Here is a 16,380-nt window from a genome sequence, read left to right on the forward strand (position 1 = left end):
AAAATGGCTTGTTTGAAATTACAAGTTACTTTATCATGCAAATTGGTCTCAAAATTTTTCTAAAGTTGGTATGAATTATGTCTCTGGTTTCAAAGATGCAAAATCTGAGGCTGAAATGACTTGCACAACCATAACTGTTTTAAGTTTCACATTGTCTTACATGAAGCTGTCATCTCACTTTCTGAGCTACGATATTATTTGCATTTTACAGACAGGAAAGTGAGAGAAAGACATTGTTTAAAGCATACTATGTCTTCCTGATGTAGCACCACTGCAGAGGATTGCCTCCTACACACACAAGCGAGTAGTTTTAAAAAGTGAATAAAGACAATAATTTTCCTAACATGAATCATATTGCTGCACACTCTAAGTCAAGCCCAGATTAATCATACAGATATTTTCTAAGAGTCTGATTCCATATTTCTCAGTGAACAGATATCTGTCATAGAGCAATAGGTTATAAACAAGTCCTGATTGCTGAGTGATTGCTTTTCCATGGCTTTCTTAAGCCACACAGAATGATTCTTATTGGAGATATCTTAGATGTTGCAAAATTTCAATTGACCTTGACTCAAGTATTACAAACATCAAGTCTAACTCTGGGAGTTCCCTATTATTTTGAGATCACAGCTCCATAAATCCCCTCCATCCAAAGGTCTTAACCCATGGTCTCTCCTGCTGATCTCTGAGAGCTGTCCATTCACAGCCCATCCATCTCTGTCAGTGAAGGTGCATCCAGCCTTGGGCATTTCTCCCCTTCATCTTATCCTACATAAAACCAACTTTTCGTATTCCATTTCTATGAGTCTTCCCTGAGTGACTAGCCCTAGTGCTCAGATATTATGAGACAATTAACAAATGATCATGGATTAACTGTGACTGTCACAGGAACCAACGTGTGTGTCCATAGGTGCTTCTGTTCAAGAAACTGAAACGTCTTCAAACTAAGAGATTACAGCTAGATGAATGAATGAATAAATACACAAATGGATAAGATGCCTTAACCCAAGTAAATGATTATCACTCTGGGAACTTCTGGTGGGTATTTCAGGAGAAACCAAGCCTATGCTCACTCTTCACATTGCACCAAGTGTGTGCTCATCCAAGCATTTAGCCATTTCTTCAGGGAACCAAAATGAAAATGTTCAAGATACCACACTGTACACATGTGCTGTTTCTACACTTACTGATGCTTTTGCTTCTAGCTTTAAGGACATGCTATATTTATAGGTGGCTGTTTTTCATAAGGACGCCTTCATCTTTTCCCAAATTCTCTCAGATGTTTACTTTACATATAGATAAATACGACAACTCCAAATAGGAGTAAAACAGAATAAAACAATGTTTTTAATGTCAGGTTATAGGGAATTTAGAAATAATATTGGTCTCAATATGGGCATCGCTTTTCTGGCATCGAGTAGAATGGGAACTTCACATAGCACTATCTTCATTCATCCTTCTAAGGGATTTTATTTATATTTTCCTCACTACAGACAGCACTCATATTTACTTTATTAAAATTTCTGTAAACTGTTTCTTTTTCATCTGCTTAGAAAATTAAGGAAAATTTATTAGCTGATTCTATGTAAATTGCTGTAGTTCAGTTTTCATTGAGGATAAATGTGTTTTGAATATCTGTTATGACAGTTATATGTGGCTACATTTTCAACCCTAATGCATTTTTAACTTCCTTCAGCAGGTAGTGATTTGAATTTCAAATTTCTTTCTACCGAGAAGTAAAAAAAAAAGTATATACCATTTTATAGCAGTTTCATATAAAAAACTGATTTATGCAGCAAGATCTCTCTCACAGTAAACATATCAAATGTCTAAATGAGATCAGTAATACTCATAAGCTTTATAATATGTACGTTTCAGCTAGAGTATAGCATTAAGTTAAAGTTGGTAAAAAAAATAATTGTATCCTTAGATTATTTTGCAGAAGTCGCTCACTTAGGTTGGAAACATTTTGTTCCTTTGATTGATTATTTTAATTTATTGCTATTGAGCACTACAGCAGATTTTAGGGCACATCAAAATAACCGGCTAATCAGAAGTTTAAAGTGTTTAAACGTTAACAAATAGGACAATTTGGGAAATCCATAATGGTCTACTTCTTTAAGCCATCTTGAAAATGAAGTATTTTTTTTCCAATTCTGCAGATCCAATATTTGGACTGAGCATTAATTGTTCAAGGGAAAACAAAGATTTTAAATATGCCAGCCTTTTTCAAAAAGAGATCTTTCTTTATTGACCTGATCATCAAAGGGAACTATGAGAAATTTAGAGCTTTGCCATGTTCACATCTGAAAAAAAGGATTCATAATTCTACAGATAGAAAAAGCCATGGGGAGTGATAGCTCAGTCTTTGATTTTGAAGAAGCGAAAGTATATTTCAGGATAAAAATGTCACAAACATCTGTGATTGTTTTTGTTGCCTTGATGGCTGGTTGTCCAGGCCTTGGACAAATTAACCCCATCTGACCCCTGGGTTGGCCTTCTGGACACTAGCTACACCCACCCACCCTGTCATAGGGAGGGGCAGCCCCAGAGCAGAGCAGGACTCACACAGTCTCCAAAGTTCTGTCTTCTCTCTTCTTCAAACTCTTTGCAAATGTCAGTATTTTTAATAACTTTATGGTAAAATTAACAATTATCTCTTTAGAATTATTACATTTTTCAGCTAGGAGTATATTCAAAGAGTCTTGATAATTACTATACATTTTATAAATTTTACTGGTTAGGATTTTCATGTTTATTCTACTAGCATTTCCTCATTTAAATGGGACTTTTCATAATTTTCTATCATTTCTTGAATTAGCTGGTGTTTTTTTCAGTCAAGTATCAACTTTTTGATTTGTAACTCTCAATAAATTTATAATTGAAATACCTGTGAAATATCTTGGATGTCACCATAAGGCTGGAACTAAGGTCAGTGCCTTTTATAGAAGACGGTTTCATTTTACACCGATCAGGCTTTGACAGACAAGTGCTGACATACATCCACCTTCACATTAATTCTGTTCCGTAGATTTCCTGGGCAGTTTCACTACAAACTGGCTGTACTTCTAATTGTTTAATGAAATATATACGTGAATATACCATACATAAATACTTCAAAATCTAACATGCCAAGAATCACCTTTTTTTACCCAGTCTCGATGAACAGCACGACCATTCATCCCTCACCCAGTCCTGAAAAGATATCGTCTTATTCCTCTCTCTTCCATTTCCCCGATATCCAATCAGTAACTAAGTCTTCTTAATTCTACTGACTGTACCTAGAAAATATCACCCAAATCTATCTCCTCTCCATTCACTTTACCCTTCTCCATTTAGGACCCTGTTGTCTATTACGGGGAAGTGGAAATAATGATACTATAATATTTAATTATATTGTTTTTCTGTATATAGTCTATTATCCCATCCATTTGATGTGATGTCACGCAAATTATTTTTTTCTGAATGCATATTTGAAGATATGAAAAACCATTTAAAACCCTTCACAACTGCTCTATTGCTTACAGGATAGAGGTTAAACTCATGAGGAAGGTATTTATGACTCTTCACTTGCCTCACCCACTTCCTTTGTGCTTATTTTCCACCACTACAGCCCTCCTTTCAGAGTTTGCCAACACTAGATTCCTCAAATTTTCTTCAACTCACCATGCAGTGTAGCTTCAGTATTTGTAATCACCCTTTTTCTTCCTCATAGAATGCATCCCTCTCCATTATTTTGTTTTGTCAAAACAGAGTAATCTTAAGAAGCCCTTTGGAAAGTCCTGATTTCCAAAGGTACACAAGTGTTCCCTTTTACTTTTATTACTGCACTTCATCATACTTCATTGTAGTTAGCTATTTATAACCTAGCTTTCTTGTATTGTAAGATCTTAAAACAATAATGATAATAACTCTTAACATTTTTTGACTGCTCTAGACAGTCTTTAAAGAGTTCACATGTAGTATCTTATTTACACCTCATAACAGTATTGGAGGAGTAGGGCAATTACTGTCACTATTGGAAAAATAAGAAGAGTATCTCATCTCTTCATCTTCTGAGCCTCAGTGTCTATCTAGTCACTAGATATCACAGTTTCACAAAACTATATATTATATTATATTAATTATATTATATTATTAAAATAGTATTTTCTCTGTTTTCTTGAATTGGGTTTGACAGTCGTTTCCCAATATTCAGGGCAGGGCTCTTTTCCTTTGTAGCATAGTAGAAATTACTCTCAGTGGCAAGATGCACCTGTATGTTACTTATGGCACCCAGTGAAAGCAAATATTTACATGGAAAGTTTTTCCTTTAATTTGAGCAACATCAGAGTTGCCCAATGATAATATAATTTGGATGGCTAGGGAGAACTTTATCATGTGTGAGTGATAAAGCGTGGCAGTATTGAATAATAGAAGAGATGATAAAAGAGAATTTGAATAATGCTAGCTGTACATTCTAAGAAAATAAAGAAGCAAAAATCAGTGTCATAGAGCTAGTTAAGAAAAAAAGTAGTGAGGTTGACACAAATATTTTGGCCTGTTGCTCAAGTCCATGAGTCCTACCTTTCACTTACACTCAACATTTAATCCATAGGTACATCCTGTCCATTCTCACAAACTATATCCAAAATGTGTCCTTTGACCTCAAACTTCAATACTAACACATTCATTGGAGTTACCGCCACATCTAGGCTAGACGAATAACACCTAACATTTTCTAAACTAACCATACACCAAGTAAGTAGTTATATGCTTAGCTATAAATTTTCCTCTGTTAATAACAACTAATTATATTTAATCTCGTTGTATGTCTACAGTACCATTCATTCCTTACAACAGCTCTCTGTGGTAGGCACTATTAAAATCTTAATCTGTCAGAGGAGAAAAATTAGGTTCATAGAGGTTAAATAACTTATGCAATTTCACACAGCTGTTAAATATGGAAGCTGGATTCCAGAGCCTACACTCTTACCCACTGTGTAATGTGGTTAAGATTCTTTTTTATTCCAACTTTATTACTGCCATGTCATTGACCCACAACATTGTGTAAATTTAAGGTGTACAACATAATGTTTGGATACACATATATTGTGAAATGATTACCACAATAAGGTTAGTTAATATCTCCATCACCATTGGTCAAAGGGTAAGATGAATAAGTTCCGAGGAGCTAACGTACAGCATGGTGATTACAGTTAACAGTGCTGTATTATATACTTGAAAGTTGCTAAGAGAGTAGATTGTAAATGTTGTCACCACACAGACCCAAAAGGGGTTAAGATTCTTGATCTTTCTCAACAGGATGATCTTTTTCCTTGTTAACTTTATTGAAGAATGATTTATACACAGTAAGTTACCACCATTTAAAGTGAACAACTGAATGAATTTTGACCATTGCGTGTACCTTGTAAAACACCACCACAGTAAGAATAAAGAGCACTTCCATCACCCCCCTAAACACCTTAGGTCCTTTTGCAGGCCAACCTTCCATCTATTCCTCCCTCAAAATAGGCAACCAAGGGGCTTCCCTGGCGGCGCAGTGGTTGAGAGTCCGCCTGCCGATGCAGGGGACACGGGTTCGTGCCCCGGTCCTGGAGGATCCCACATGCCGCAGAGCGGCTGGGCCCGTGAGCCATGGCCGCTGAGCCTGCACGTCCGGAGCCTGTGCTCCGCAACGGGAGAGGCCACAGCAGTGAGAGGCCCCCACGTACCGCCAAAAAAAAAAAAAAAAAAATAGGCAACCAAGGATATGATTTCTTTTCTATAAATAAGAATTTTGTTACTACAAATACAAGGGTGAAATTATACAATATGTATTATTTTGGGTCTTCTTTCAGTCAGCATTATGATTCTGAGATTCATCTGTTATTATGTGTGTCAGTAGGTCTTTCCTTTCAATCATTCAGTTGTTTTCCATTGACGGATGTACCACAATTAGTTTATTCATTCTCCTGTTTGGGTTGTTTCCACTTGTAGGCTATTTTGAATAAAGCTACTATGAACATTTTCGTACGTATATTTATTTGGACATGGCTATTCATTTGCGGGGAAGGGGAGTAAATTTCTAGAAGTGGAATGGCTGGACAGATGTATGTTTACTCTTTTAAAGAAACTGCCAACTGTTTTACAAAGTGCTTATAAAATTTTACATGTCCATCAGCAATGTATGAGTTCTACAACTCTGGTTAGTTTCAATCTTTCTGGTTTTAGCCATTCTAATGGATGGACAGTGTTACTTTGAATTTAAACCTTGCAGATCACTGGTGATGTTGAGCATCTTTTCATGTTCTTGTTTGCTGTTCATATATCTTATTTTGGAAAATATCTGTTCACATCTTTTGTTCAACCTAAAATACTGGGTTTTTATTCTATTATTGAGTTCTAAGAATTCTTTAAGTATTCTGGATATGTGTTTCTGGTCAGAGAAATGTTTGCATGTATTTTCCCAGACTTACCTGCCTTTTTATTTTGTTAGCTAGATCACTTGAAGAGAAAAAGTTTTAAATTTCAATACAGCTCAATTTACCAATTTTTTCTTATGGTTTATACTTTTTGTGTGCTGAGAAATATTTGCTTATTACAAAGTGGAAAAGGTTTTCTTCTATACTTACTACGGGGAGTTTTATAGTTTTGGCGTTTAAATTTAGACCAATGATCTGCTCTGAGTTTATTATGTGTATAATGTGATGTAAGATCAATGTTCATTTATTTACATAGAGACATCTAGTTGTTCTAGCACCATTAGTTGGAGAAAGTTTCTTTTCCTATTGACTTGTCTTCATACCTTTGTCAAAATGCAACTGACCATATATGTATCAGTTCATTTCTGACCTCTCTATTCCCTTCCATTGATCTATATAAATATCCTTTTGCTAAAATCATAATATCATGATTTCTGTCACTTTATAGTAAGTCTTGAAATCTTATAAATTTCCAATTTTGTTCTTCTTTATTAAAATTGCATTGGTTAATATAGGTTATGCAAATATCCATATAGAATTAGTTTGTCAATACCTACAAGAAAATATTCCTGGAATTTTGATAAGAATTATGTTACATATCGATTTAGGAAGAATTGACATCCTAACAATATTGAACTGGTATCAATCTAAGAATATTTTATTTCTTGCCATTTATTTGGGTCCTCTTTAATTCAGCTATTTTCCATAGTTTTCAGTGTAGAGATTGCACATGTGCTTTATAATTATTTGTTGGCACTACTGTAAATTGAGTTTTTTTTTAAATTAATTTATCAAGTGTTAACTGCTACTATTTAAAAATGCAAATGATCATAAAATGTGATTCACTAAATTCATTCATTAGTTCTGGTATTTGTTTTGAAGACGATCATGCATTTTCAACAAACAATTATGTCATTGAGCATAGAAACAGAGTTTTCTTTTTCTTTTCTGTAGCTATTTGTTAGATGCTTTTTTTCTGATTAAGGAAGTTCATTCTGTCCTTGATGTTCTGAGAGTTTTAAATCATAAATGGATGTTGAATTTTGTCTTTATATGCATACAGAAATGTCTTTCTGTATACATTTAAAGGATCCCATGATATATTTTCTCTTTATTTCTACATTATTACATTGGTCGATTTTCAAATGTTAAAACAACCTTGCATTTCTATCGTAAATCTTACTTGATCATGTTATTTTAACATATTGTTGAATTAGATTTCCTAATATTTTGTTTAAATGTTCTGATTTGTAGGGATATTGATCAGTCACTTTCCCCTAGTGTCTTTGTCTAGTTTTGGTTTTCAGATAATATCAGTCTGATAAAGTGAGTTGGAAAGGGTTTCCTCCTTTTTATATTTTCCTTATTTATGTGGATTAATTTTTTCCCTTTAAATATGTTGTAGCATTAACAAGTGAAATGATATGGACCTGAAGTTTTCTTGGTGGGAAAGTTGTGAACTATAAGTTCAAAGTTTTTATTAGGTCTTCAGCTATTGAATAAGACTGGGTAGTTTGTATCTTTCAAGGAGTTTGTCTATTTCCTTTAAGCTGTCAAGTAGAATTTGTAGTGATAACCCCTCTACTCTTACCAGCCTTTGATTTTTCTTATTATTTTTTTTCCTGATAAATTTGGTTAAGAGTTTATCGAGTGAGTGATTTTTTTTGTAAAACAAAGAGCTATTGACTTTACAAAATTTCCTGACTGCTATTTTGGTTTCTGTTTCATTGATATTTTCTCCTGCATTTATTGTTTCTTTCTAATGTAAGAACTCATAGCTATACATTTCCCTATACTCACCGGTATAGCTCTATTCCACACATGCTGATATTTGTGTTTTTATTATCTTTGAGTTTAGAATACCTGCTAACAGCCTCTGTGACTACTACATTGCCTTGGAATTATTACCCCTTAGACTATGTTAATTACCAAATATTTAGCATTTACTAGATAAAACTGATTTCTAATTTAAATAATTTATGGTCAGAGAACACACTCTTTATGACCTCAACCCTTTTCAATTTATTAAGACTTGTTCATATTGAATCAAAATTATCTGCATATGTGTGTCTTTTCCTCTGGAATACAAGCTCTTTCAGGGCAAGGACTGTGCCTCATACATCTCCTCCTGCCTCCCAGTGCATCGTGTAAAGCAGACAGCTTATACTTATCTTTGTCTAAATTATTAACCCTTATAGGTGGTTATAATACTGCTTATAATGTTGCCATTTTGCAAGCAGAAGATGGCTGAATCATGAGTACATGGACTCTAGGTGCGCTGGCTAGAGAGCGTCCAGCCAGGGTACAGCACTGACCAGCAGGCAGGCGTTCTGACCAGGAATCCACAGAATATATACTATGCTCAGTCTTCCAAAATTTTACTCAAAAACTAAACGTTACAGACTTACATTTCACGACCTGGCAGTTTGTCATTAAGTCAGGCTTAAAATTATTGCCATGGTCATCATCACACAAAATATCGATATGACTTCAGGCTGCAAATCATTCTTCATACAGTAAGAACCTGCATCACTGTGTTGGTTGTTATTTGATACTCTATCTTAAATAGTCTTCAAAAGAGACATGTAATATTACAATTTTAAAATCCATGTCCTCATGAGAAAACCAAACTCCTATGAGCTTGTAAGTGGCTGGGCAGGAACTTGAACTTGGATTCTCTATTAGTAAATGTATATTAAAATACAGAATACCTCATAGAGAGTTAAAGAAATTCACATTTTAAGCCTTATGATATAGGTTCAAATCGAATACAAAAGATTGCTAGTTATTTGTGTAATAGGATTGGTTAGCACATTACTGCTGAATAATCTATTTTTAATAGACTTTAATTTTTAGAGCAGTGTTATGTTCACAGCAATATCGAGCAGAAAGTGCAGAGCTTTCCCTTATGCATCCTGCCCTCACAAATACCTAGCCTTATGCATCCTGCCCTCACAAATACCTAGCCTCCCCCATTATCAATATCCCCACCAGATGGTACATTTGTTATAACTCATGAATCTACTTTGATACAACATAATCACCCAAAGTCCATATTTTACAGTAAGGTTCACTCTTGGTGTTGTACGTTCTATGGCTTTGGACAGATTTATAATGACACACATCCACCATTATAGTATCATAAAGGGTAGTTTCACTGTCCTAAAAATCCTCAGTCCTGTGCCTGTTTATCCCTCCCACCCCCTCATCCCTGGCAAGCACTCTATTTTTAATAAAAGAAGAAATTAGCACTATCCCTCACATAAAATAAATTCCACAGACTAATTACATTATTCAGGGTAACTTACTCTATGTTACCACCAGTGAGGAATTAAAGTCTTTCCTGAGCTTATGTAGGCATTCTATCAAAAAAGCAATGCTGTTTCACAATTCTGCATTCTGATCATGAATCCTCCACATTACTATCAAATACTTAACTCTTTTTTGACATTATCGCCAGAGATAACTTTCAGCGGCACATTTAGCATCATTCTAGGGCAACTTCTTACATACTTTGAATTCTTAGGAAATGGCTATTTCATTCATAGGATTTAAGTCACATCTCTACACATCAGCATACAGGATGATCGTTCTTGTGCTGTAAAGAGCAAATGCTTTGTACATTAACAGTGTCATTAACACTGCTAACACCAGCCTCAAAAGTTTTATCTCCAAAACATTGCCCACGCTTTAAATCAAAGTAAAACATGAACCATTAACCTGAAAAGAGGGAAAATGCCTACTCAGCACCTTGGGAAATGGTCTGGTTGAGTTATGAGTCATCTCATTTTGCAAAGTAGCAATAAAAATGAGCCTTTCATTTTGCAGAGGTACCACTGGCATTTATAACAGGTGATTAAAATGAAGGAGAAAAGCAACTTTCGCATTGTATCAGTGCAGGGACATCTTATCCTGGCCATGCATTTTTGCCTCTGCAGATTTCATCTATCAAAAGAAATGTCTCCACAGTTGTTGCCAAGGGTACAGTTATTCCCCAGAGATTCCAAAGACCGTGACTTACCTTATGAAAGTTTCTGAAATATGCTGCCTTTTCATCTGGAAATTTTTCTAGCCTTCTGGGTCCTTTACTAGACGCCTTCTTAAAAACCAACCAGCAACGTCTGAAAATCTGAAAGTAAATAAAGGAATCCCATTATGTCTTTTGTACGTGAGTTTAGTAGCATGAGGGATTTATCTATTCAACTAATCCGGGGGGAATAAATTGTTTTACATGCACTTATCTTACAGAGAGAAAAAAATTGGGAATTCAGAGGCATGTTATTCTTTAAAATTATAGATTTTAAAAACAATATTAAATATAAACATAAATTTTATATGAAAAGATTTTATGCTATGACATTTTCAGTGCACTGGCTTCAATCCTCTTTAATCTACCTAAATCATCTGGGTATCAACACCATATAAAGTATTTATTCTCACCATCCTGGTGACAAACAATTCTGTTTTCCATGATAATGAAGTAAAAATTTACTAAGATTAAGCACTTTCATAATGTTCAATATTCTTTGGAAAAACATCGCATTTAAAAATTAACTTACAGTGTTCATTATAAAAAACGCTCTTATACTACTTTAGAAAATGAAACAGATATCTTTTTATAATGGACACATCTGTCACGCCCTTCTATGCTTTTATAGCACCTACTATTTACTAAACACTTATTATGTGCAATACATTTTAAAATTTATAGACACATTTAATCCTCATACCTACTATAGGAGGTAGGTTGTCTTCATTTTAGGATAAAGATAGTAAGACAGTAAGAGTGTCAGGATTTGAACACACATCTGTCTGAACACACATCTCTTCAGCTTTGTTTAAAAAAAAAGCAGGGCTATATATTACACAAACACAGGCCCTTCTTTCTGGACTCTTCCTAATTTTACAGGAATAATTCATGTTGGCTCTTACACTGTCACCTGATGCCCACCTTAAAACCCTCCATCCACAGGTATGTTTAAGTCAAATCAATAAAATGAGACTTTTTTCAATAACTAAAGAGGTCTAGAAATGCAAATTTAATATTTCAAACTTTTATAGAAATGCATATTTTTGCTGGAGTTTACATTCTCTATAGCCAGAAACTAAGATCACTGTATATCTGTTCTATTTCTTTTTTTTATTTTTAAAATTTATTTATTTATTTTTAAACATCTTTATTGGAGTATAATTGCTTTACAATGTGTGTTAGTTTCTGCTTCATAAAAAAATGAATCAGCTATACATATACATACATCCCCATATCTCTTCCCTCATGGGTCACCCTCCCACCCTCCCTATCCCACCCCTCTAGGTGGTCACAAAGCACCGAGCTGATCTCCCTGTGCTATGCAGCTGCTTCCCACTAGCTATCTATTTTACACTTGGTAGTGTATATATGTCCATGCCACTCTGTCACTTCGTCCCAGCTTACCCTTCCCCCTCCCCCTGTCAAGTCCATTCTCTACGTCTGCGTCTTTATTCCTGTCCTGCCCCTAGGTCCTTCAGAACCATTTTTTTTTTTTAGATTCCATACATATGTGTTAGCATACGGTATTTATTTTTCTCTTTCTGACTTACTTCACTCTGTACGACAGTCTCTAGGTCCATCCACCTCACTACAAATAACTCCATTTCTTTATATGGTTGAGTAATATTCCATTGTATATATGTGCCACATCTTCTTTATCCATTCATCTGTCGATGGACACTTAGGTGGCTTCCATGAACTACCTACTGTAAATACAGCTGCAATGAACATTGCGGTACATGACTCTTTTTGAACTATGCTTTTCTCAGGCTATATGCCCAGTAGTGGGATTGCTGGGTCATATGGTAGTTCTATTTTTAGTTTTTAAAGGAACCTCCATACTCTTCTCCATAGTGGCTGTATCAATTTACATTCCCACCAACAGTGCAAGGGGGTTCCCTTTACTCCACCCCCTCTCCAGAATTTACTGTTTGTAGATTTTTTGAATATGGCCATTCTGATGGTTGTGAGGTGATACCTCATTGTGTTTTTCACTTGCAATTCTCTTATGATTAGTGATGTTGAACATCCTTTCATGTGTTTGTTGGCAATCTGTATATCTTCTTTGGAGAAATGTCTGTTTAGGTCTTCTGCCCATTTTTGGATTGGGTTGTTTGTTTTTTTGATATTGAGCTGCATGAGCTGCTTGTAAATTTTGGAGATTAATCCTTTGTCAGTTGCTTAATTTGCAAATATGTTCTCCCATTCTGAGGGTTGTCTTTTCGTCTTGTTTATGGTTTCCTTTGCTGTGCAAAAGGTTTAAGTTTCATTAGGTCCCATTTGTTTATTTTTGCTTTAATTTCCATTTCTCTAAGTGGTGGCTCTAAAAGGATCTTGCTGTGATTTATGTCATGGAGTGTTCTGCCTATGTTTTCCTCTAAGAGTTTTAAAGTGTCTGGTCTTACATTTAGGTCTTTAATCCATTTTGAGTTTATTTTTGTGTATGGTGTTACAGAGTGTTCTAATTTCATTCTTTTACATGTAGCTGTCCAGTTTTCCCAGCACCACTTATTGAAGAGACTGTCTTTTCTCCATTGTATATCCTTGCCTCCTTTGTCACAGATTAGTTGACCATAGGTGCGTGGGTTTATCTCTGGGTTTTGGGTTGTCGTGTTTACATTGTCATTTGTTTCTAGGTATTTTTTGATTTCCTCTTTGATTTCTTCAGTGATCTGTTGGTTATTTAGTACTGCATTGTTTAGCCTCCCTGTGTTTGTAATTTTTACAGATTTTTTCCTGTAATTGATATCTAGTCTCATAGCATTGTGGTTGAAAAAGATACTTGATATGATTTCAGTTTTCTCAAATTTACCAAGATTGATTTGTGATCCAAGATATGATCTATCCTGGAGAATGTTCCAAGAGCACTTAAGAAAGTGTATTCTGTTGTTTTTGGATGGAATGTCCTATAAATATCAATTAAGTCCATCTTATTTAATGTATCATTTAAAGCTTGTGTTTCTTTATTTTCATTTTGGATGATCTGTCCATTGTGAAAGTGGGGTGATAAAGTCCTCTACTATGATTGTGTTACTGTCAATTTCCCCCTTTATGGTTGTTAGCATTTGGCTTATGTATTGAGGTGCTCCTATGTTGGGTCCATAAATATTTACAATTGTCATATCTTCTTCTTGGATTGATCCCTTGATCATTAGGTAGTGTCCTTCTTTGTCTCTTGTAATAATCTTTATTTTAAAGTCTATTTTGTCTGATATGTGAATTGCTACTCCAGCTTTCTTTTGACTTCCATTTGCATGGAATATTGTTTTCCATCCTCTCACTTTCAGCCTGTATGTGTCCCTAGGTCTGAAGTGGGTCTCTTGTAGACAGCATATATATGCGTCTTGTTTTTGTATCCATTCAGCCAGTTTATGTTTTTTGGTTGGAGCATTTAATCCATTTACGTTTAAGGTAATTATCGATATGTGTGTTCCTATTACCATTTTCTTAATTGTTTTGGGTTTGTTTTTGTAGGTCTTTTCCTTCTTTTGTGTTTCTTGCCTAGAGAAGTTCCTTTAGCATTGCTGTAAAGCTGGTTTGGTGGTGTTGAATTCTCTTAGCTTTTGCTTGTCTGTAAAGGTTTTAATTTCTCTGAAGAATCTGAATGAGATCCTTGCTGGGTAGAGTAATCTTGGTTGTAGGTTTTTCCCTTTCATCACTTTAAATATGTCCTGCCACTCCCTTCTGGCTTGCAGAGTTTCTGCTGAAAGATCAGCTGCTTACCTTATGGGGTTCCCTTGTGTGTTATTTGTTGTTTTTCCTTTGCTGCTTTCAATATTTTTTCTTTGTATTTAATTTTTGATAGTTTGATTAATATGTGTCTTGGCATGTTTCTCCTTGGATTTATCTTGTATGGGACTCTGCGCTTCCTGGACTTGATTGACTATTTCCTTTCCCATATTAGGGAAGTTATCAACTATAATCTCTTCAAATATTTTCTCAGTCCCTTTCTTTTTCTCTTCTTCTTCTGGGACCCCTATATTTCGAATGTTGGCGCATTTAATGTTGTACAAGAGGTCTCTGAGACTGTCCTCGATTCTTTTCATTCTTTTTTCTATATTCTGCTCTGCGGTAGTTATTTCCACTATTTTCTCTTCTAGGTCACTTATCCATTCTTCTGCCTTAGTTATTCTGCTATTGATTCCTTCTAGAGAATTTTAAATTTCATTTATTGTGTTGTTCATCATTGTTTGTTTGCTCTTTAGTTCTTCTACGTCCTTGTTAAACGTTTCTTGTATTTTCTCCATTCTATTTCCAAGATTTTGGATCATCTTTACTATCATTATTCTGAATTCTTTTTCAGGTAGACTGCCTATTTCCTCTTCATTTGTTTGGTCTGGTGGGTTTTTATCTTGCTCCTTCATCTGCTTTGTGTTTCTCTGTCTTCTCATTTTGCTTAACTTACTGTGTTTGGAGTCTCCTTTTTGCAGGCTGCAGGTTTGTAGTTCCCATTGTTTTTGGTGTCTGCCCCCAGTGGTTAAGGTTGGTTCACTGGGTTGTGTAAGCTTCCTGGTGGAGGGGACTGGTGCCTGTGTTCTGGTGGATGAGGCTGGATCTTGTCTTTGTGGTGGGCAGGACCACATCCGGTGGTGTGTTTTGGTGTGTCTGTGACCCTATTATGATTTTAGGCAGCCTCTCTGCTAATGGGTGGGGTTATATTCCTGTCTTGCTAGTTGTTTGGCCGGGGGTGTCCAGCACTGAAGCTTGCTGGTCGTTGAGTGGAGGTGGCTCTTAGAGTTGAGATGGAGATCTCTGCGAGAACTTTCACCATTTGATATTACATGGAGCCGGGAGGTCTCTTGTGGACCAATGTCCTGAACTCCGCTCTCCCACCTCAGAGGCACTGGCCTGACACCCAGCTAGAGCACCAAGGCCCTGTCAGCCACACGGCTCAGAAGGGAGAAAAAAGAAAGAAAAAAGTAAAATAAAATAAAGTTATTAAAATAAAAAGTAAAAAAATTATTGAAAATTAAAAAAAAAATAGTAATAAAAAAGAGAAAGAAAGAAGACAGCAACCAAACCAAAAACCAAATCCATCAACGATAACAAGCACTAAAAACTGCCCTAAAAAATAAAAATAAAAAAGGACAGACAGAACCCCAGGAGAAATGGTAAAAGCAAAGCTATACAGACAAAATCACACAAAGTCCACTGCCTCAATTTTGGGATGATTCGTTGTCTATTCATGTATTTCACAGATACAGGTACATCAAGTTGATTGTGGAGCTTTAATCTGCGGCTCCTGAGGCTGCTGGGAGAGATGCCCCTTCCTCTTCTTTGTTCGCACAGCTCCTGGGGTTCAGCTTTGGATTTAGCCCCGCCTCTGCATGTAGGTCGCTGAGGGCATCTGTTCTTCGCTCTTTGGGGAAGTCTGAGGTTGTCTGACAGCATTCAGTAGGTGTTCTGTAGGAGTTGTTCCACGTGTAGATGTATTTCTGATGTGTTTGTGGGGAGGAAGGTGATCTCCACGTCTTACTCCTCCGCTATCTTGAAGGTCTCTCTTCTGTTCTATTTCTTTAATTATACTGTAAAGTTTATTTATACTGTTTTTTTAATATAGGCCAGATACTATAATTCCTCTGGAGTGTGCACTGTCTATTATTCACTAGAAGGCAGTGTTTCTCCTGTTCAAAGGCACTCAGAACAATCACAGGAAGACCTCTCATCATAAAAGCAGAATAAACACAATAACAGTACAATCACACAATTTCATATCACTCTTGCTACCTTTCCTAGCTCCATACTGGTAGCTTCGAAAAGCACATGAAGGACAGCCCTGAGCTTTCAGCACACATGGATATACCTCTCTTTCTCTACCCAGGTGGAGACCCAACTCCTCTGTCACAAGATTTCTAACCACAGCCCAGGACATAAGGAGTTATGACT

The 16,380-nt window shown here is 35.8% G+C and overlaps 1 protein-coding gene across 1 annotated transcript in view; it reads right to left on the reverse strand.

Moving 5' to 3' along the window:
• The window catches only part of DOK6 (docking protein 6), a 392,119-nt gene that overhangs the window by 246,643 nt on the left and 129,096 nt on the right, over nucleotides 1–16,380 (reverse strand). Inside the window, exon 2 of the mRNA XM_029220785.1 lies at nucleotides 10,486–10,593. Within this exon, the coding sequence (XP_029076618.1) occupies nucleotides 10,486–10,593 (108 nt within the window). The remainder of the gene's footprint in view (nucleotides 1–10,485; nucleotides 10,594–16,380) is intronic.

The sequence above is a fragment of the Monodon monoceros genome, unplaced genomic scaffold (genome assembly GCF_005190385.1).
Source record: "Monodon monoceros isolate NGI ecotype Baffin Bay Population unplaced genomic scaffold, NGI_Narwhal_1 Super_Scaffold_1, whole genome shotgun sequence".
Classification (NCBI taxonomy): Eukaryota; Metazoa; Chordata; class Mammalia; order Artiodactyla; family Monodontidae; genus Monodon; species Monodon monoceros.